The sequence below is a fragment of the Bufo gargarizans genome, chromosome 4 (assembly GCF_014858855.1).
Source record: "Bufo gargarizans isolate SCDJY-AF-19 chromosome 4, ASM1485885v1, whole genome shotgun sequence".
Lineage (NCBI taxonomy): Eukaryota > Metazoa > Chordata > Amphibia > Anura > Bufonidae > Bufo > Bufo gargarizans.
In genome coordinates, this window is record NC_058083.1 from 525,739,064 (window position 1) to 525,760,399 (window position 21,336).

Consider the following 21,336-nt stretch of genomic DNA (forward strand, 5'->3'; position numbering starts at 1 on the left):
TTTTCTTGCTGTGTTTTTTGTCCCGTATCTTCTGAACTCCATTCAGGAACTGAGTGGATAAAAAAGTCTCCAGGAAATATATCACTCTTTACTTTACACTTTTACTTCTTTTTTTGGATCCACTCCTGACTTTGGCAGGACCAGAACTCCTTCAGACACAGTTCTGGTCCTGTGGGGTATTTTGGCCCAAGGAAAAAAATGCCTGACAAAAAAAAAATGACTTGATCATTGTTTTTTGTATATATATTTTTTTGCTCATATTGTGTGTTTTAGTGCCATTTTTAATTATTTTGTTTTGCGCTTCCAAAGTTTATTATTTTTTTGTGTACAACACAAGACACGGTGTTGCGGCTACGATGCTTCCATTGAGTATCACGCGGCCGTACGTGTCAGGGTCTAATTATGCACTGCTTAGGCTGAGTTCACATCACCGTTTAGCTTTCTGTTCTTCTGATCCGTCAGAAGAAGAGAAAAAACAAACAAACAGGATCCTGTAAAAAAACGGATCCTGTTGCATCAGTTAGGGCTCATGCACACGGCTGTTGCCTGACCGTGGCCGTATTATGGCCAGTAAACAGCGAGTCCGCAATACACTGGTACCGGACGTGTGCACCCTGCATCACAGATCCAGGAGATGTGGTGCGGAATGGAGGCACGGATCGGAAGCCTATGGAAGCACTACTGACTGCTTCCGTGGGTTTTCTGTGCGTGCCTCCGCACCGCAAAAAAAAATAATGCATGCACTACTTTTTGCGGTGTGGACAGTCGGATGCTGAATCTAAAAAAAACCAAAAACTGTTTGCACCATGCTTCTCATAGACTTTCATGGAACACCTGGAGCTGCCTGAAAACACAGCAAAAAACAAAAACAAAACACCAAATGCCATAAAAACAGTCGAAGGAGATGTCAATATGAGATGTCGACTGCTGAAAAAAAATGAAAACAGCAACAAAATCCTACAGTCAGCCCAGATATTTCAAGTGGGTTTTTTCATCTGTGTGAGTTGCAATTTGGAAAAAACTCAATTGACCACCAAAAAAATGTATCTAAAAAAAAAAAACTGTTTGCACCATGCTTCTCATAGACTTTAATGTAACATCTGAAGCTGCCTGAAAACACAGCAAAAAATAAAAACACCAAATGCCATAAAAACTCAAAAAACACAGCCGAAGGGTATGTCCATATGAGATGTCAACTGCTGGAAAAAAAATAAAAACTCTAGATGGATTTTACAGATCAGCAACAAAATCCTACAGTCGGCCCAGATATTTCCAGTCTTTTCCTCTGTGTGAACAAACCCCAAGGCAACATGCACACGGGAGTTCATTTGCTGTGCAGTTTCCCTGAGAATTTACAGGTGGATTTTGCTGCAATTCTTTAGTGAACCAGCGGCATAACGGGCAGCGGTTACAGAGATGTTGTTTTTGCAAATTTGGCGTATTTCAGACTAAGCATCGCATTTTTTGGCCGCACGGCTGGTACAGATGACGTTGATGGTTTCTGTGTGCCTCACCTGTACAATCCGTGTGGCTGAGTTCTGCATCGCAATCCCCCATGTGGTCCCAAACCTCTCATGTGAACGGCTTGTAAAACCCACCATGAATTTCATGCACTTTTTTTTTGAGTGGGGATTTTTTTTTCACGCATTTTTTTTTTCCTGCATTTTTTCCCCAGTTGTATAAAGAAGCCTATGGGAAAATACATGAAAAAAAAACCCTCACACCAGGAGCAGAGACGCCCCATGTTACTGCACCCAGAATTGGTTTGTTGAGAAGACTCCAGTCCAGGAGTTGTCAGCCAGGCCAGGTTGTCAGGCTCTCCTGTAGGGCCCAGGTGTGCTGGATCAGCAGCCATTCCTCCCTATATAAAGGTGATGATGGAGGCTGGGGCCCCTCCGTGCAGATTGGCCCTTGTGCTGGAGCTTCACATCCCAGGATGGCGCTATCAGATGCTGAGAAGGCGGCTTTGGAGCCCTTGTTTGTGAAGATTGATGCTGACGCTGAGAAGATTGGAGGTGAAGCCATGGAGAGGTGAGCGGCAGAGCCAGATAGTCACTGCTACAAGGGGCTGGGAAGGAGGAGCTGATACATTGTTACACCTGGGGCTCCGCCCCCTGCACTACATGCAACAATGTATCAGATTTGTTTGGAATCTTCCTTGAACATGAAAAACTCTAAGGCTACTTCCACACTAGCGTTTTTATTTTCTGGTATTGGTATCCGTCATAGGGTCTCCTCCATACCGGGGGGGAAGCTTAAGTTTTGTCCCTATTCATTGTCAATGGGGACAAATTGTAACTGAACGGAATGCTCAAAAAATGCGTTCTGTTTTGTAGCGTCCCCATACCGGAGAGCAGCATGCTGTGTTTTTCTTTGTCATGGGATGTGGAGCAAGACGGATCCATCATGACCCACAATGCAAGTCAATGGGGGGCGGATCGGTTTTCTCTGACACAATAGAAAACTGATCCGTCCTCCGTTGGTTTTTAATGGAGTTCATGACTGATCCGTCTTGGGTATGTTACAGATAGTTCAACCGGATCTGATCATAACGGAAGCAGATGGTTGTATCATCAGTAACTGAAGTGTTTTTGTTGAACCCTGCCGGATCCAGCAAAAACTTCGGTGTGAAAGTAGCCTAAACTAGAATAATGAGTTTAGCACGTTTATCTCAGTGGGGGAGGGGAGTATGTGCTGCTAGGAATAGTGGAATTTTATTTTGTGGGGTCTTTGTATTTGTCAGGGTGCAGGTGGATTATGCTCAGACTACTCATTTAATTGCACATAATCCACCTGCACCCAGCAATTGTTCTAAAACTGAAAAGAACCTGAGGAAAGGACCGTGTTCTCCATATTATGCCTCATTCACAGTTGGTGTTCGGTCAGTGATTTGGCGCCAAAACCAAGAGTGGCTCTAAACACAGAACAGGTGCAGATCTGTCTCTTACACCTCATGTCTGTGGAGGCTCCAATCCTGGTTTTGGCTCACAATCACTGACGTGTGTCTGAGGCTTAACCTCTTCCCTCAGTCTCTTCCAGCACCATCCAGACACCAAGTCCCACTTCACTCACATGGACGTGACCCCCGGCAGTCAGGATCTGAAAACACATGGCGGGAAGATCATCCACGCCATTAATGATGCCCTCAACCACTATGGAAAACTACAGGAGAACTTGGCCACACTGCGGGAGCTGCACACCAACAAGCTGAAGCTCAGTGTGGACACCCTCAAGGTGAGGAGCAGATCTGTCCAGTGGGGATCAGAAAGTCTGCTAAAAACTGGCACCACTCTTGTCCATGGCTGTATCTGGTACTGCAGTTCTTCTTAGCTGTCAATGGTGCTGAGCTGCAGAACCCATGGACAAGAGGGCAGCTGTTTCTGGGGGGGGGGGGGGTATAGTGTTGCGCATGCACTGACTCCCATCATCCATTCCCCAGCTGATGTGTGGTTGTCTCCTGGAGGTCATCGTCAAGCATTTCCCAGATGTGGACAAGTCTACCTGTGACAAGTTCCTCAATGAGGTTGCCGTTGGCCTGATCTCCAGCTAACCGGGAGGAGTCTTCCGAAGATCTGTCCATGTGTCTCCTGTAACCAGCGTCTGTCCTCTATGATACTTATCTCTGTAATAAATATATTCTTGTACATCCCGTCTCCTGGTATATTTAGACTGAGCTTCTGTAACGATGACTTTGGCCTATAATAGATTCTAAATCACAGAATCCAGTAGACTATGGAGGAAGGAATGATGTCACCAGGTGTGGAAGACCTAAAAGGGGTTGTCTGGCCTTGTATATTCTATTAGGAAATGTTTTTTTTGCCTTCCTCTGGATCAACTTGCAGGATGACAGGCCGAACTGGATGGACAAATGTCTTTTTTCGGCCTTCTGTGCTATGTTAAACCCTTAGTGATCATACACAGGGCCATATCCATTTTGTGATCTGCAAATCAAGGATCCACAAGAGGCAGACTGTGTGCCTCCTGCACTCTTCGCAGGTGTCACTGAAACGCCTATTGTCCGCAGAACAGACGCGCTTGATAGTTTGTAGCTGAGCAGCATGGATGTGGACGGCACTCGGAGGTCATCTGTTTGGCTACTAGGGTTGAGTGAACCTGAACTGCAAAGTTCGGATTTGTACTGAATTTTGCGAGTTCGGGGACCTGAACCCAGACTTTTTCACTAGGGTTCAGGTGATATTATTATTTTTTCTGTTATAACGGAAAATAATACGTTCAGACGGAATGCTAAATAAAATGGCCACTGAGGGGTTAAAAATAAAAAACTCCCCTCATCCACTTGATAGCACAGCTAGTATTTTATTTATTTTTTATTTTTTTCCGGACTTGTGATTACATAATCGCAGGTCCTGCATAAAGAAGAGAATATCGGCTGCGCGATCAAGTGGATGAGGAGCTTTTTTTTTTTTTTTTTTTTTATATCCCCTCAATGGCCATTTTATTCAGCATTCAGTCTTAAGAATAAAGTGAAGTTCGGGTCCCTATTGATTCTAACTGGGTTCAGGACCCGAACTTTGACCTGAAGTTCAGCCGAACCCAAACTTCCACGGGTTCGCTCATCCCTACTGGCCACAAATGTTGCAGCCCCATAGAAATGAGTGGCTCCACATGTGACCACACCTGGAGCGGGAATACAGTTGTGTGAAGGCTCCCTCACTGATTACAGCTCGTCACTGTCAGGAGATTCTTCTAAGGCCCCTTTAACACGGGCGAGTTTTCCACGCAGGCGCGATGTGAACGCATTGCACCCGCACTGAATCCGGACCCATTCACTTCTATGGGGCTGTGCAGATGAGCGGTGCTTTTTTTTTTTTTCACGTATCGCTTGTGCATTGCGTGAAAATCGCAGCATGTTCTATATTCTGAAAATCACAAGCAAGTGCGGATGCAGTGCGATTTTTAACACATGGTTGCCAGGAGATGATAGGGAAGAGCAACCCTGGACCCTAGTAAAGTAAATTCACTGTATTTTCCCTTATAATATGGTTATAAGGGAAAATAATAGCATTCTTAATACAGAAAGCATAGTACAATAGGGCTGGAGGGGTTAAAAAAATTATTAACTCACCTCATCCGCAGCTGGCATCGTCTTCTTTCAGTTCCTCCCGCAGCGAGTCCGCATCGCAGCACCCGGCCTGACGTCCCATTGCTGCCGGGATGCTATGTAACCCTTACAGTTCTGGAATCTACTGGATAAAACTACCAGTGTTATTCAGAACTGTAAGGGTTACATAGCATCATAAATCAATATAATGCTAAGTGACTCCCGCCAGCGCTGGGAGGTCAGGACGGGAGCTGCGATGCGGATTCGCTGCAGGAGGAACGCTCATCTGCAAGAGACCGAAAGAAGACAATGCCGGCTGCGTGAACCAGTGGATAAGGTGAGTAATTTTTTTATTTTTTAACTCCTCAAGCAACATTTTACTAAGCATTCTGTATTAAGAATACTACATTTAACCATGTTATAAGGGAAAATAAAAAAATCTACAGAACACCAAACCACTACATGTCATACTGACTCACAGTATTGTTTCACTACCACAGCAGACTCCCTATGCGTGTTACTGCAAGGCACAGTGTTCTACACCGCTATAAAGGGTCTATGCAGCCAGGAAATAGCAGTTCCCTTACGTCCTACCAGCAGCACAGATGGGGTTAACTGCCCCCCGTGGACTGGTAGGACCGGCGGAATGTTTAATGAGCCCAAAGAATAAACCAATAAAAGAACTCCAGCTCCCTTAAAGGGAGGGGTTCATCCCCCAGCCCACCGTGTTTTTTTCTGTCCTTTGGACAGGTGGACTGGCGAGTTTTTTCACTCTCTCCTTGTTGAGAATTGGGGACGGTTTTCTTGACTCTTAGAGCCATGAGTGTCCCCCTTTTTTTCCTTGTTAGTGCGCTTATATTTGCGCCTCATTTTTCAAGTGGATTAGTCTACTTGCCTCGGTCTCTCCCCCTGTGAGTCGGCAGCGCTCCGCTGCATGGCTGGTATGGGCGCCGCCATGACCGGAAGTGACGCGGGCCTAGCCGCGGCGTCACTTCCGGTCCCTCGGCCGGCCGTTCGGTCCTGACTGCAGTAATTCAGGATAAAGAGTTATCAGCCGGTTTTTTCTTTCTCTAGGGGGGATGGAGGTGTGGTGGGGATCACCACTTATTCATTAACCTTCTCTTTTAGGGAAGGTAACAGTATTGAATGGCAGTATCGTTAGGGGGAGGATTATTTTAACAAAGACCACTCCCCTGGGCGGAGCTACTCTATTTAAGCTCCCTGCTTCCATTCAGTCGGTCTCTGGCTGCGCTGCTTTTACAAGCAAGCTCCAGAGTCTCCTGCCTTTGTGTGATATTTCACTATCCAGACGGGATTTTTTTTGCCTTTCAGAGCTTATTACTGACTCCTCTGGTTCGTGCTCCTAAAAATCATGGAGGGGTTTTTCCCTTATTTCTTCTTTTTTAGGATGTTTTAATTGTTTTCCCTTTCTATTTTCAGCTATGGCCTCTCCCAGAGAGCCCAATCAGCTACGGAAAGCAGCTACCAAGAGGAAACACCTGGCTTGCTATGACTGCAATACGCCTCTTGATGAGAGCTGCCCTTTCTCCAGGTGTGACAGTTGTCGTTCCACCACTGCTACTGAGCCTTCGATGCAGGACATGTACCAGTGGGCCAAGACTTATGTTGACGATTCCATTCAAGGGGTCGTACGTCTCCTTAATGAGAGGCTACCTGTTCCCTCCCAAGCTCCTATGGAGGTGAGCGGGGGCCCCGATAGGCCTTTACCCCTTTCTGTGGGGTCATCTTCTTCTGAGGAAGAAGAATCGACTTCTGGCTTTTTTCCACCGGAAAAGACTCAGAAGCTTCTAAGGTCCATCAGGTCGGGGGACCATGATGTTGACGTAGGGGAGTCTTCCGATCCCGCCTACCGGACCCAGCGGGTCTTTAGGGCAGATGAGACCCTTCTCTCTGTGATGCGCACAGAGTGGAAAAAGCCGGAAAAAGGCCCAGTCCTTACCAGGAAATTCAAACAAATGTTCCCAATGGCTAAACCCTTAGTGGAATCGTGGGGTTCCATTCCTAAGGTGGACATGGCAATCGCCAAGTTGTCCAGGCGCACTCTGGTTCCTGCAGACGATGGGTCTAGCCTGCAGGACCCTCTAGATAGAAGGACAGAGTGCACCCTTAGACGAGGTTACTCGGCTGCCGCCGCTTCCGCCTCGACTTCCATTGCTGCCACAGAGGTCTCGTCCTTCCTCAGAGCCAGGTTGAATCAGATCCAGACGGATGTCGACCAGAGTGTCTCTCGCGATGATATCCTCGCTGCCTTCAAGTCCGTCAATTTGGCCATGTGACACAGCCCAACTTCAGTTAAAGTTGGCAGCCAAAACAATGGCTTTAGTATCTGCTGCTAGGAGACCTCTGTGGCTGAAACCTTGGAACGCAGATAATGCGTCCAAGTATAACCTCTGTGGGCTCCCCTTTGAACCTGGCCGTCTATTTGGATCTGAATTAGACACCATTATGGAGGGTCTTTCAGATAAAAAGGGGAAGAGTCTCCCCCAACAATCCTTTCGAGGCAGGGGTAGACAAGCCCGCGGGGGCCGGCCAGGACAGCAGGTTGGACGCAGAGATTGGGGGGGGCTGCCTAGAAAATTTTCTAGACGCTCCCGTAAACCCACCAGGGAGGCAAAACAAACCTCCTGACTATGGGCCTCTCTGAGGCTCTTGGATAAGCCCTGCTATCCCTGTCGTTACGCCTCTGGTTTTTCCCATACCCCTTCTCCACCTCCCTCTAAGGGGGCGTCTTTTATCCAGACTCTTATGGGCCCAAGAAATCCCGCATCCTTGGGTCAAAAATATCGTTGCCATAGGCAATCTAATAGACCTTGTTTTTCTCCCCCCAGGAAGACTCATTGCTACTCGCAGTTTTTTGCCGGCCAGGCAAAGAATCTTGGAGGTCTATATTCAAGACTACCTTTCCAAGGGAACCCTGGAGGAGGTACCGGCAGGGGAGAAGGGTCTAGGGATTTATTCTCCAGTATTCCTGGTTCCCAAGACGGGAGATCTTCGGACGATCATAGATTGGATACTTCTCAATCCCTTTTTAAGGAGGACCAGATTCCACACGGAAACTATAAGGTCAGTCAGCCACCTCCTCAGCTCTGGGGAGGTGATGGCCATTCTGGACCTCAAAGACACTTATCTCCATATCCCGATCCACCCATCATCCGGGAAATTTCTCAGGATCACGGTCCAGATACTAGGAGTAGGCAGACATCTCCAGTTTGCCGCCCCTCCCTTCGGAATCTCGTCTGCCCCCCTGACCTTCACCAAGGTCATAGGATCGGTAGTGGCAGCATTGAGACTCCAAGATCTGACCATTGTCCCTTACTTGGACATCTGGCCTCTACTTTCCCATCTTCTTCATGTCGCAATTTTTCTTCTGCTCCACCTAGGTTGGATTGTCAACTGGCTGAAGTCGAACGTGAGCCCTTCGACTTCTATCCGTCATCTAGGATTCATAGTCGACTCTCTGGAGATGTCCCTCCAGTTGACACCAGAAAGAAGAATGCGGATTCAGGACCTAGCAAGGTTCCCTTATGTATCACAACGAGTCTCCATATGGACCCTCATGAAGATGGTGGGGCTCGTGTCAGCGGCTGCGGATGCAGTCCCTTGAGCTTTATAGCACCTCCGGCCCCTTTAGTCGGAGGTCTTAAACAAACGGAACGGCAGCCCCCTGGGGCTAGATTCCCTGTGCCCCCTATTCAACCAGTCCCAACTTTCCCCCACATGGTGGTTTTATCTACCACAGGGGAAGTCTATGACCCAACCAGCTTGGCTCATATTGACCATGGACGCGTCCCTAGTAGGCTGGGACGCTCATATAGACGGGTCCCCAGTTCGGGGATCCTGGTCTCCTCAGGAGTGGCATCTTTCTTCAAATCTCCACGAGATGTGTGCTATCCGGCTAGCCCTCCTTCACTTCGCCCCTCAGATTCGGGGCAAAGCAGTGAAAGTCCCGTCAGACAACAGGACTGTCGTGCTTTATATAGACAAGCAGGGAGGCACAAGATTCTTACCCCTTCCGTCTGTGATCGGGGTAATTCTGCGGTGGCCAGAGCTGAACTTATCCCATCTATCCGCCACTCACATCTGAGGCTCCTTCAACGTCATCACGTACCGCCTAAATTGCGGCCTATCGACCATGGAATGGTCACTACATCCGGAGATCTTCAAATAGTTAGTCCTCAGATGGGGGATGCCATAGGAGTATCTCATGGCAACCAAGTTCAACGCCAAGGTACAGAGGTTCTGTTCCCTAGACAGGGAGGACAACCCCCTGGCGATAGGCGCTCTGACAACACCGTGGAGGTTCAGGCTGGCGTACATCTTCCCTCCCCTTTCCATGATTCCGAGGGTATTGATGAAAATCCGTCAGGATCAGGCCTCGGTAATAGCCATCATACCATTTTGGCCCAAGAGATCCTGGTTTACCCAGCTCATTCCGATGAGTCGGGGACAATATTGGAGACTCCCCCCGGAGCAGACCCTGGTGTCGTGGGACACGCATCTCTGCCCAGATCTGCACAGACTCAACCTGACAGCCTGGAGGTTGATCAGTCCCTTCCCAGAGTGGATGGGCTCTCTGAGTCGGTCCTGAGAACTTTATCGCATTCCAGAGCAGAGTCTACTAAAAAGGCCTACTCCCGGATCATGAGGATCTTCACCTCTTGGTGTAGCTCCAACCAGGTGGCGTTTGCAGATCCGCCCCTCGCAGCGATCTTACAGTTCCTTCAGGATGGGATGGACAGAGGTCTCGCCCCATCTACCCTAAAGGTCCAAGTGTTTGCCATCTCGGCCTGTCTTAACAGACCATATTCTCGGGACCCTCTCATCAAGCGCTTCCTTAAAGGAGCGGAAAGATTGAAGCCTACAATACTGAAACCCGTCCCTCAATCGGATTTGTCAGTTGTTCTCAGGGGGCTAGCATCCCCCCCCTTTGAACCCTTGGAGGAGGCAAGTTTTAAATTTTTAACACTTAAGATGGTCTTTCTTCTGGCCATAACCTCGGCCAAAAGAATTTCGGAGCTACAAGCTTTCTCCGCGTTATACCCATATACCATGTTTCTACAGGATAGGGTCCTTTTAAAATTTCTACCTTACTTTAGACCTAAGGTTTCAACCTTTCAGAATATTAATCAGGTAGTCTCTCTACCTGTATTACTCTCTGCCTCCTCCTCTGATGTTCCAGTGCGACATCCACTGGATATATCTAGATGCCTTCAGATCTATGTAGATAGATCCAAAGAATTCAGGTTGGATGAAAATCTCTTTATCCTGTTTGCCGGTAAGTCTAAAGGCCGTAAGGCGTCTAAAACGACTATTAGTCGCTGGGTCAAGGAAGCTATCAGGGAAGCTTTCACCTCTCAATCCTTAGATCCTCCGGAGTTTGTGAGGGCCCATTCTACAAGGGCCGTAGCTACCTCTGTTGCGGAGAGAAGTCTTCTCCCCCTAGAGTTGATCTGTAAGGCAGCTTCCTGGAGCTCTGAATCAACCTTCATCTCCCATTATAGGATTGATGCTAGGGTATCAGAGTTTTCGGCCTTTGGGCAGACAGTTCTTGCTTCTGCCGAGCATGAGGACCCTCCCTAGGGGATTCTTCTTGCTATATCCCCATCTGTGCTGCTGGTAGGACGTAAGGGAATCGTTAATTTCTAACGATAATTTGTTTTCCCTTAGTCCTAACAGCAGCACACAAATTTCCCGCCCTAAATCATTTTTTTCTTGTGATATACACGGTGGGCTGGGGGATGAACCCCTCCCTTTAAGGGAGCTGGAGTTCTTTTATTGGTTTATTCTTTGGGCTCATTAAACATTCCGCCGGTCCTACCAGTCCACGGGGGGCAGTTAACCCCATCTGTGCTGCTGTTAGGACTAAGGGAAAACAAATTATCGTTAGAAATTAACGATTTCTTACTGAAATATATTCGTATCGGGAAAAAAAAAATCCCCAAATATTTGGCAAACCGAATTTTTGAAAAAGTCACTAATTTCTAACTAACACCTATGTAATGCTGTGTATTTATTTCCAGGTCCTTCACAACTGTGCATTAATCTTCTTATGTAACTGTTGTGTTCATGTAATATGCCTGGTTCACCAGCAGGTGGCAGCGTATAGGGCACAGAGAGAAACAGATACTTAGATAGCATGCTACTCACCATTCCATTCTCTCCCCTTTGGACAGAAGTGGGCCAGTCCTGCTTCCTAACAGAAGGTTATAGAGTATTCTAGTCTAGGCTGTACAGTGAAGTGTAAGCCGGGGCACGATCACAGGCAGACGTGTCTATAACAGCCAGTGCAGGCTAAGCTATGCTCGTCATGGAATCAGATGTATGGAGGATAATGCAACCAGAGGAAAGTGTTCTTCAGTTGCCAGACTCCATGGTAATTTATTTTACTAAGGGTGCATTCACACGACCGTAAGTGTTGTGTGGTCCGCAAAACACGGATACTGGCGGTGTGCGTTCCACATTTTGCAAACTGCACATGGCCGGCGCTATATAGGGAATGCCTTATCTTGTCCGCAACAGCGAACAAGAATAGGACATGCTCCATATTTTTTGCAGGGCCACGGAACGGAACAATGGATGCCTTATCTTGTCTGCAAAATTGCAGAACGGATGCGGATCCATTTATACGGTCGTGTGAATGCACCCTTGGTGTCAGGAGGTCGATAACAGTTGAAGGCACCCCAATCCAAGGATACCAGAACCGACCGAAAGTCCAGTAACCAGACCCAAGCAGAGTTATTAAGCCAGCCTGTCAGCCCAGCAGAGAAACGGAAAAAGCACAGTTACCAAGTTTGCCTGGCAGTTTGTGCCGAAAGCCTGCTGGAACCAAGAGAAAGCCTGAATATTTTTTTTTTTGCGTTCTGTGTACGGACCGTATACGAAACCATTCATTTTAATGGTGCAACAAAAAAAATTGAATGTACTCCGTATGCATTCCATTTTCATATTTCCGTTCAAAAATATAACATGTCCTATTACTGCCAGCAAATTATTGTATCTGTATGTTTTCCGTATTCATTTTTGTGGAACCATCTATTGAAAACTTGCGTTGCACTGTGACATGCACTGACATAGGTAAGTATGATTTTATTTATTTTACACCATGTTATGTATATCAGATGCTGCGATCAAGTATGAAGGCAGGTTCTGAGGGGTTCAATGACCCTGGCAGCACAATCGCCGATCCCTGTCATTGCACCCTCTACTTACAAAGAAATGCGCTTTGTGGCAAAGTAATTTGGTGGTCTTTGGGAATTCCAGGTATCAGGCTTTTGCTATGTGTATGGAGCCCCCTCCAATTCTGTACTAGGGAGCTGTAGACACTTTGCATGGTGATGTCTTGTGGTTGTAGTCTCCACAACTACATTATCTGATGGGGCGTACTATGGCGGTGTGATACCGGAGGTGCCATATGGCCCCCTACCAGCCAGACAAGGAGGCTCCATAGCCTTCATTAGGAGATGACACACCAGTGCCGGCCTCCAGAGGAATATAATATAGGAGCGGTCCAGGACATACTGGTATCTACTAGTGTTGAGTGCGAAGATACGAATATCGCAACTTCAAAAATTTGTGAATATTTTACATATAGTTATAGCAAATATTCGTCATTTTTTCCATCTGAACACATTATTCCTCCCTGCGTCTGGGCCAATGAGTCATTGGCAAACAAGCAACTTAAGCAGGTTGGAATCATGATGACTTTAGAAAAGGAAAAAATAAAAATAAATGACTAATATTCGAAAAAACGAATATATAGCACTATAGCTAATATATTAGTTTTTTTAGAATATTCGCCTGAATAAGATCGTGAAAACTCAGATCCGATGGTATATTCTAACCCCCAGGCGTTCCCATGGTGCCGGGGACACTTGTCGGGGAGGAGTATGCCAAAGTGGAACAGCTGTACAGACTAGAAAAATAAAAAAGACGAATATTCTATAAAAAATTTGCAAAATATCGCGAATACAAATATGGCCCCTGCCACTCATCACTAGTATCTACAACCGTCCTGAAATAAAACTCTGGCTCTTTGGAATTTGCTGTAATAAAATGTCAGGATAAGACCGCGACACCGCTCTTCTAATACATGCACTAATACTCCCAGCATTGCTGATCTCCTGGATTTATTCTATACAGAAAATCATAGGAAAAGACAGATCACAAAAAAAAAATTATAATTTTAAAATACGTGGATTTTCCATCTTCTGCGAGATCCGCATCTTTTATCCGAAGATTCATAGAAGGGATCTGGAGGGAAAAGAAAGGAGAATTGTATAATTGCTGCTTGTAACCCAAGGACATGGGGCTCATTCAGACTGCATCATACACAGAGATCGCTATGTTCAGGTCATGTGACCCGCGTTCAGGCCAGAACTTGCGGCTACAACATGGAAATAAATCCATATTTCATACCCACCAACAAGATGGCAGCTCAGGGCTTCCGACATTCCAGCTGTATTCCGCTTCCACAGGATGGATTTTTGGAGCTATTCCGCAATGGAAATTCGACTGCAAATTTATAGCATTTTTTGCAGAGGATTTCACCTTGTGCATTGCAGAGAAATCGTGGTGGAAACCCGTAGAGTAAATTGACATATAGATGATTTAAAATCCACACTATAGGTCAATTTATACTGCAGATTTTATTTTTTAAGTTGCATTCACTTTGCTGGTACACTAAAGCGCTGCAGATTTACCACACGCCAATCCACGGTAGCAAAATTGCAGCATATGTGCCCTGTGTGGACTTACCCCTACATCGAATGTCCACCCTTGAGTAACATTTTAATCCAAACAGGTTAAAAAAAATAAAAATCTTTGTACGTCTTTATAGAGGTATGAGGGTTTTTTTTGTCACCACTAGAGGGAGCTCACTGTATACCAATTATACATTGAAGTCAGTGAATGCAGTAATCCCTGGAGGTCGCTCTGGTGGTGGCTGCAGAAAGGTTGATTTTATTACTTAGCTCTATGCTGGGGACATGCAGCTCTGTATCCGAACAGTGGAGCTCCAACCCCTTTAAAGATTTATTGAGAAATTAATCAACGTTATATTTCTGGCTAAAGCACTGTATGGTGATAAGAGGTGGAGATTCACACTTAGGCCTCATGCACACGACAGTTTTTTTTCACGGTCCGCAAAAACGGGATCCGTGACCGTTTTTTCGTCCGTGGGTCTTCCTTGATTTTTGGAGGATCCACGGACATGAAAAAAAAGTCGTTTTGGTGTCCGCCTGGTCGTGCGGAGCCAAACGGATCCGTCCTGAATTACAATGCAAGTCAATAGGATCCGTTTGACGTTGACACAATATGGTGCAATTGCAAACGGATCCGTCCCCATTGACTTTCAATGTAAAGTCAGGAGTCCCTTTACTTTCACACTTGCGTTCATATAATGCAGACGGTGGCTCCGTTCAGAGCGGATCCGTCTGCATTATATTGTTAAAACATTTCTAAGTGTGAAAGTAGCCTCAGACGGATCCGTCCAGACTTTACATTGAAAGTCAATGGGGGACGGATCCGTTTGAAAATTGAGCCACAGTGTGTCATCTTCAAATGGATCCGTCCCCATTGACTTACATTATAAGTCTGGACGGATCCGCTTGCCTCCGCACGGCCAGGCGGACACCCGAACATAACTTGAAGCGTCCCCATCACCATGGGAACGCCTCTACGTTAGAATATACTGTCGGATATGAGCTACTTCGTGAAACTCATTTCCGACAGTATATTCTAACACAGAGGCGTTCCCATGGTGATGGGGACGCTTCTAGTTAGAATACACTACAAACTTTGTACAAGACTGCCCCCTGCTGCCTGGCAGCACCCGATCTCTTACAGGGGGATATGATAGCACAATTAACCCCTTCAGGTGCGGCATCTGAAGGGGTTAATTGTACTATCATATCCCCCTGTAAGAGATCAGGGCTGCCAGGCGGCAGACCCCCCCCAGTTTGAATATCGTTGGTGGCACAGTGTGCGCCCCCCATCGGGCCCCCCGTCCTCCCTCTAGTGTAATAAATCGTTGGTGGCACAGTGTGCGCCCCCCATCGGGCCCCCCCTTCCTCCCTCTATTGTTATAAATCGTTGGTAGCACAGTGTGCGCCCCCCATCGGCCCCCCTCCCTCTATAGCAGTAACAACATTGGTGGCCAGTGTGCGGCCTCCCATCTCCCCCCCCCCCCCGATCATTGGTGGCAGCGGAGTGCCGATCGGACTCCCAGTTTAATCGCAGGGGCTCTGATCGGTAACCATGGCAACCAGGACGCTACTGCAGTCCTGGTTGCCATGGTTACTTAGCAATAGTACAATAGTAGAAGATTCATAGTTACCTGCTTGCTGCTGCGATGTCTGTGTCCGGCCGGGAGCTCCACCTACTGGTAAGTGACAGGTCTGTGCGGCGCATTGCTAAAGAACTGTCACTTACCAGTAGGAGGAGCTCCCGGCCGGTCACAGACATCGCAGCAGCAAGCAGGTAAGCAGGGGGGGGGGGGGGAGATGGGAGGCCGCACACTGCCACCAATGTTGTTACTGCTATAGAGGGAGGGGGGCCGATGGGGGGCGCACACTGTGCCACCAATGATTTATAACAATACAGGGAGGAAGGGGGGCCCGATGGGGGGCGCACACTGTGCCACCAACGATATTCAAACTGGGGAGGGGGGGTCTGCCCCCTGCTGCCTGGCAGCCCTGATCTCTTACAGGGGGATATGATAGTACAATTAACCCCTTCAGATGCCGCACCTGAAGGGGTTAATTGTGCTATCATATCCCCCTGTAAGAGATCGGATGCTGCCAGGCAGCAGGGGGCAGTCTTGTACAAAGTTTGTAGTGTATTCTAACTAGAAGCGTCCCCATCACCATGGGAACGCCTCTGTGTTAGAATATACTGTCGGAAATGAGTTTTCACGAAGTGAAAACTTAGATCAGAAAAAGCTTTTATGCAGACGGATCTTCGGATCCGTCTGTATGAAAGCAACCTACGGCCACGGATCACGGACACGGATGCCAATCTTGTGTGCATCCGTGTTCTTTCACGGACCCATTGACTTGAATGGGGCCGTGAACCGTTGTCCGTCAAAAAAATAGGACAGGTCATATTTTTTTGACGGACAGGATACACGGATCACGGCCTCGGCTGCAAAACGGTGCATTTTCCGATTTTTCCACGGACCCATTGAAAGTCAATGGGTCCGCGAAAAAAAACGGAAAACGGCACAACGGCCACGGATGCACACAACGGTCGTGTGCATGAGGCCTTAGCAGTTGGATTTGGGCGGCATTCACCAGCTTGGTACCACACGTCAGGGGGCTTGTTGGCATCTAGATAAACCAGCCTTAAACCCTATCCTGCCCACTGTAAAATCTGTGTCTCTGCCTTGTACCATCTCCACCATCCTTTGGATGCGGTTTATTTAAGACTTTCCTCACCTGAAGGATGTCAGGATCTTCCACTCGATCACTTCCTCACAAGGCTGTTCCAGATGCTTTCTCACCTCCATCACCCATGACTGGTATACCATTAACTCTCCCAGTCTTAGTTGATTGGTCTTCCTCAGCCTTCCTATCCTCCATGATAGCCACATGCTCAAGCATGGCTTCTTCCTTGCTCTTAGCACTTGGGTACTCAGTAAATAGATGCCCACAAAAATCACATCCTTGAGGGTTACCACCATGGAAGAGATGTCCACAACTATGGCAGGTCTTCTGAAAAAGACAATTTCTAGGGGATGAGAGCTTCTGACGAAATCTTGGCTGCCCACGATATGCCAAAAAACCTCTTATACCTGCAAAGCAAAAAGTTGCAGGAGGGTGCTTTATGCCTGAAGCACGAGAAGGGTCAACTTTCAGACGAACCCACAACTTGTACTTCCCATTGAATATGCCATACACGTTCCTTTGCTTCACTCCACCATGTATGGAGTCACAGTATTTCTCCAAGTAGGTCATCACCACCTTAATGTCAGTAAAGGGGTTGAACAGGTGCACGATCATCGGCCTCTCTCGGCTTTCAAACAAAGGGAAGAACCTGATATGCTCCAAAACAAGACTCCTCTTGTGGATCCTTAAACAGTCAAGGAAAGCATGGCAGCGGTCTCCCTGGTGAAAGGTGACATCATACAGACCTTGTTTGGGAAAATCCTGGAGGCAAATAACCTCAGATTTATTGACTCCAGCCAAACCTTCCAGGACATCAAAGACAATATAAGCCAGGCCAATGGAATCTTTCTTTGCAGGGTCTACACGGAGCCGTATGGTGTTTTTCACACCAGACATCTTGGTTATCTATCACAACACCAGCCAAGCCTCATCACTTCTCAAGACACAATGGTCCCATTTATATAAGAAGTAAGGAGCCAGTCTAGGGTCATGTGACCAGAACACCTGGGACCATGCAGGAGATCAGCTGGACACCTGACCTGCTTGACTGGAGCCCAGGACTATTTACTGCATGTAGCCAAAACCACATGCACCTAGGAACATTTTGATGTAGTTTTGGTCAATTTTCTCGCTGTGTTTTTTGTCCCGTATCTTCTGAACTCCATTCAGGAACTGAGTGGACAAAAAAGTCTCCAGGAAATATATCACTCTTTACTTTACACTTTTACTTCTTTTTTTGGATCCACTCCTGACTTTGGCAGGACCAGAACTCCTTCAGACACAGTTCTGGTCCTGTGGTTATTTTGGCCTAAGGAAAAAAAAAAACGTACTTGATCATTGTTTTTTCTATTTTTTTTTTGCTGATATTGTGTGTTTTAGTACCATTTTTAATTATTTTGTTTTGCTCTTCCAAAGTTTATTATTTTTTTGTGTACAACACAAGACGCGGCGGTGTTGCGGCTACGATGCTTCCATGCTGCCATTGAGTATCATGCGTCCGTACGTGTCAGGGTCTAATTATGCACTGCTTAGGCTGAGTTCACATCACCGTTTAGCTTTCTGTTCTTCTGATCCGTCAGAAGAAGAGAAAAAAAAATAACAGGATCCTGTAAAAAAAACGGATCCTGTTGCATCAGTTAGGGCTCATGCACACGGCTGTTGCCTGGCCGTGGCCATATTATGGCCCGTAAACAGCGAGTTCGCAATACACTGGTACCGGACGTGTGCACCCTGCATCACAGATCCAGGAGATGTGGTGCGGAACGGAGGCACGGATCGGAAGCCCATGGAAGCACTACTAACTGCTTCCGTGGGTTTTCTGTCCGTGCCTCCGCACCGCAAAAAAATAATAATGCATGCACTACTTTTTGCGGTGCGGAGGGTCGGATGCGGAATCTAAAAAAAAAATAAAAATGTTTGCACCATGCTTCTCATAGACTTTCATGGAACACCTGGAGCTGCCTGAAAACACAGCAAAAAACAAAAAAACAAAACACCAAATGCCATAAAAACACAGTCGAAGGAGATGTCAATATGAGATGTCGACTGCTGAAAAAAAAAGAAAACAGCAACAAAATCCTACAGTCAGCCCAGATATTTCAAGTGGGTTTTTTCATCTGTGTGAGTTGCAATTAGGAAAAAACTCAATTGACCACCAAAAAAATGTATAAAAAAAAAATAATAATGTTTGCACCATGCTTCTCATAGACTTTAATGGAACATCTGGAGCTGCCTGAAAACACAGCAAAAAATAAAAACACCAAATGCCATAAAAACTCAAAAAACACAGCCGAAGGGGATGTCCATATCAGATGTCAACTGCTGAAAAAAAAAATAAAATCCAAATGGATTTTGCAGATCAGCAACAAAATCCTACAGTCGGCCCAGATATTCCCAGTGTTTTTTTCATCTGTGTGAACAAACCCCAAGGCGACATGCACACGGGAATTTATTTGCTGTGCAGTTTCCCTGAGAATTTACAGGTGGATTTTGCTGCAATTCTTTAGTGAACCAGCGGCATAACGTGCAGCGGTTACAGAGATGTTGTGTTGCAAATTTGCCGCATTTTTTTGGCCGCACGGCTGGTACAGATGACGTTGATGGTTTCTGTGTGCCTCACCTGTAATATCTGTGTGGCTGAGTTCTGCATTAGTGTTGAGCGAACTTCTGTTTTAAGTTCGGCGTCTAAAGTTCGGCTTCCGGTTAGCGAAGAATCCCGATATGGATTCCGAATTCCGTTGTGGTCCGTGGTAGCGGAATCAATAATCGGCCATTATTGATTCCGCTACCACAACGGTATTCGGAATCCATATCGGGATTCTCCGCTAACCGGAAGCCGAACTTTAGATGCCGAACTTAAAACAGAAGTTCGCTCAACACTATTCTGCATCTCAATACCCATGTGGTCCCAAACCTCTCATGTGAACGGCTTGTAAAACCCACCACGAATTTCATGCACTTTTTATTTTTTACAAATATTTTTGTGGATTTTTTTCATTCACACATTTTTTTTTTCCCTGCAGTTTTTTTTCCAGTTGTATAAAGAAGCCTATGGGAAAATACATGAAAAAAAAACCCCTCACACTAGGAGCAGAGACGCCCCATGTTACTGCACCCAGCATTGGTTTGTTGAGAAGACTCCAGTCCCAGGAGTTGTCAGCCAGGCCAGGTTGTCGGGCTCTCCTGTAGGGCCCCAGGTGTGCTGGATCAGCAGCCATTCCTCCCTATATAAAGGTGATGATGGAGTCTGGGGCTCCTCAGTGCAGATTGGCCCTTGTGCTGGAGCTTCACATCCCAGGATGGCGCTATCAGATGCTGAGAAGGCGGCTTTGGAGCCCTCGTTTGTGAAGATTGACGCTGACGCTGAGAAGATTGGAGGTGAAGCCATGGAGAGGTGAGCGGCAGAGCCAGATAGTCACTGCTACAAGGGGCTGGGAAGGAGGAGCTGATGTATTGGACTAGTTTAAGATTTTCCTTCAACATGAAAAACTGTAATCTGAAAAGAGTTTAGCATGCATGTTTATATCAGTGGGGGAGGGGAATATGTACTGCTAGAAATAATGGTGGGTCATCGATTTTGTGTGTATAATAATTATATTTTTTTTTTTTTTTGTGCCATTAGATGTGGCGTCTCTGTATTCATCAGGGTGGAGGTGGATTATGTGCAAATAGACTACAAGAATTGGTATAAAATACACAAATGCTCCCAAAATAGGTGCATGTTTATTAGTAAATGTACAAAAAGGAAAAAAAAATTTCAAAACCCTGTAAAACATGTCCATAGGGATCTAAGAGGATTTGATTAGGGTGAATTATGTGACTTGATTAAGGGGGCTGTAAAGGGGTGTGTGTGTGTGTGTGTGTGTGTGTGTGTGTTTTTTGCGTAACTATTGAAATGAATGGTTCCGTATACGGAACGCAAAAAATGGCCTGTAAACAGGGGAAAAAAAGCCTGTTGTGTGCAGGAGGCCTTATACCTCATGTCTGTGGAGGCTCCAAGCCTAGTTTTGGCTCACAATCACTGACGTGTGCCTGAGGCTTAACCTCTTCCCTCAGTCTCTTCCAGCACCATCCAGACACCAAGTCCCACTTCACTCACATGGACGTGACCCCCGGCAGTCAGGATCTGAAGACACATGGAGGGAAGATCATCCACGCCATTAATGATGCCCTCAACCACTATGGAAAACTGCAGGAGAACTTGGCCACCCTGCGGGAGATGCACACCAACAAGCTGAAGCTCAGTGTGGACACCATCAAGGTGGGGATCAGAAAGTCTGCTGAAAATGGCGCCACTCTTGACCATGGCTTTATCTGGTATTGTAGTTCCTACTTGATGGCTGCCAATGATGCTGAGCTGCAAAACCAGACACGACCCAAGGATAAGAGTGGTGCAATTTCTGGGGGGAAAAGCAGCTAGACTTATCAAAAGTAAATCTCTCCCTATCCTTATAAGAAATACTGTAGTGTTGAGCATGCACTGACTCCCATCATCCATCCCCAGCTGCTGTGTGGTTGTCTCCTGGAGGTCATCGTCAAGCATTTCCCGGATGTGGACAAGTCGGCCTGTGACAAGTTCCTCAATGAAGTTGCCGTTGGCCTGATCTCCAGCTGACGGGAAGAGTCTTCCTCAGATCTATGTCCATGTGTCTCCAGTAACCAGCGTCTGTCCTCCATGATGATGCTGATGACTGCTCCATGACCTCGGATCTCTTCTCCTGATCTGTAATAAATTGTGTATTCTTGTACATCCCGTCTCCTGGTATTTTTAGTCTTGGCTTCTGTAACGATAAATTTGGCCAATAATGGTGTCTACATCACAGAATCCAGTAAACTATAGAGCCAGGGAGGAAGGAATGGTGTCACCAGGTG

General features: G+C 46.6%; 2 protein-coding genes across 2 annotated transcripts; both read left to right on the forward strand.

Moving 5' to 3' along the window:
* Positions 1–1,936: 1,936 nt before the first annotated feature.
* On the forward strand, positions 1,937–3,550 carry LOC122934589 (hemoglobin heart muscle subunit alpha-type-like). The gene is made up of 3 exons (XM_044290168.1): positions 1,937–2,031; positions 3,030–3,234; positions 3,440–3,550. The coding sequence occupies exons 1-3, from the start codon at positions 1,937–1,939 to the stop codon at positions 3,548–3,550; spliced, it is 411 nt and encodes a 136-aa protein (XP_044146103.1).
* A 16,213-nt stretch (positions 3,551–19,763) lies between these two features.
* Positions 19,764–21,079, forward strand: LOC122934634 (hemoglobin heart muscle subunit alpha-type-like). The gene is made up of 3 exons (XM_044290232.1): positions 19,764–19,858; positions 20,521–20,725; positions 20,969–21,079. Exons 1-3 carry the CDS (start codon positions 19,764–19,766, stop codon positions 21,077–21,079), a joined length of 411 nt encoding a protein of 136 aa, XP_044146167.1.
* Positions 21,080–21,336: the final 257 nt, after the last annotated feature.

What these genes read in the sequence shown, in the direction of transcription:
- LOC122934589 (XM_044290168.1), top strand. Translation starts at nt 1,937, where the DNA reads ATGGCGCTATCAGATGCTGAGAAGGCGGCTTTGGAGCCCTTGTTTGTG. An exon ending in GGAGGTGAAGCCATGGAGAG is followed by an intron (nt 2,032 to 3,029) that starts GTGAGCGGCAGA and finishes CTCTTCCCTCAG; the next exon opens with TCTCTTCCAGCACCATCCAG. An exon ending in TCAGTGTGGACACCCTCAAG is followed by an intron (nt 3,235 to 3,439) that starts GTGAGGAGCAGA and finishes TCCATTCCCCAG; the next exon opens with CTGATGTGTGGTTGTCTCCT.
- LOC122934634 (XM_044290232.1), top strand. Translation starts at nt 19,764, where the DNA reads ATGGCGCTATCAGATGCTGAGAAGGCGGCTTTGGAGCCCTCGTTTGTG. An exon ending in GGAGGTGAAGCCATGGAGAG is followed by an intron (nt 19,859 to 20,520) that starts GTGAGCGGCAGA and finishes CTCTTCCCTCAG; the next exon opens with TCTCTTCCAGCACCATCCAG. An exon ending in TCAGTGTGGACACCATCAAG is followed by an intron (nt 20,726 to 20,968) that starts GTGGGGATCAGA and finishes ATCCATCCCCAG; the next exon opens with CTGCTGTGTGGTTGTCTCCT.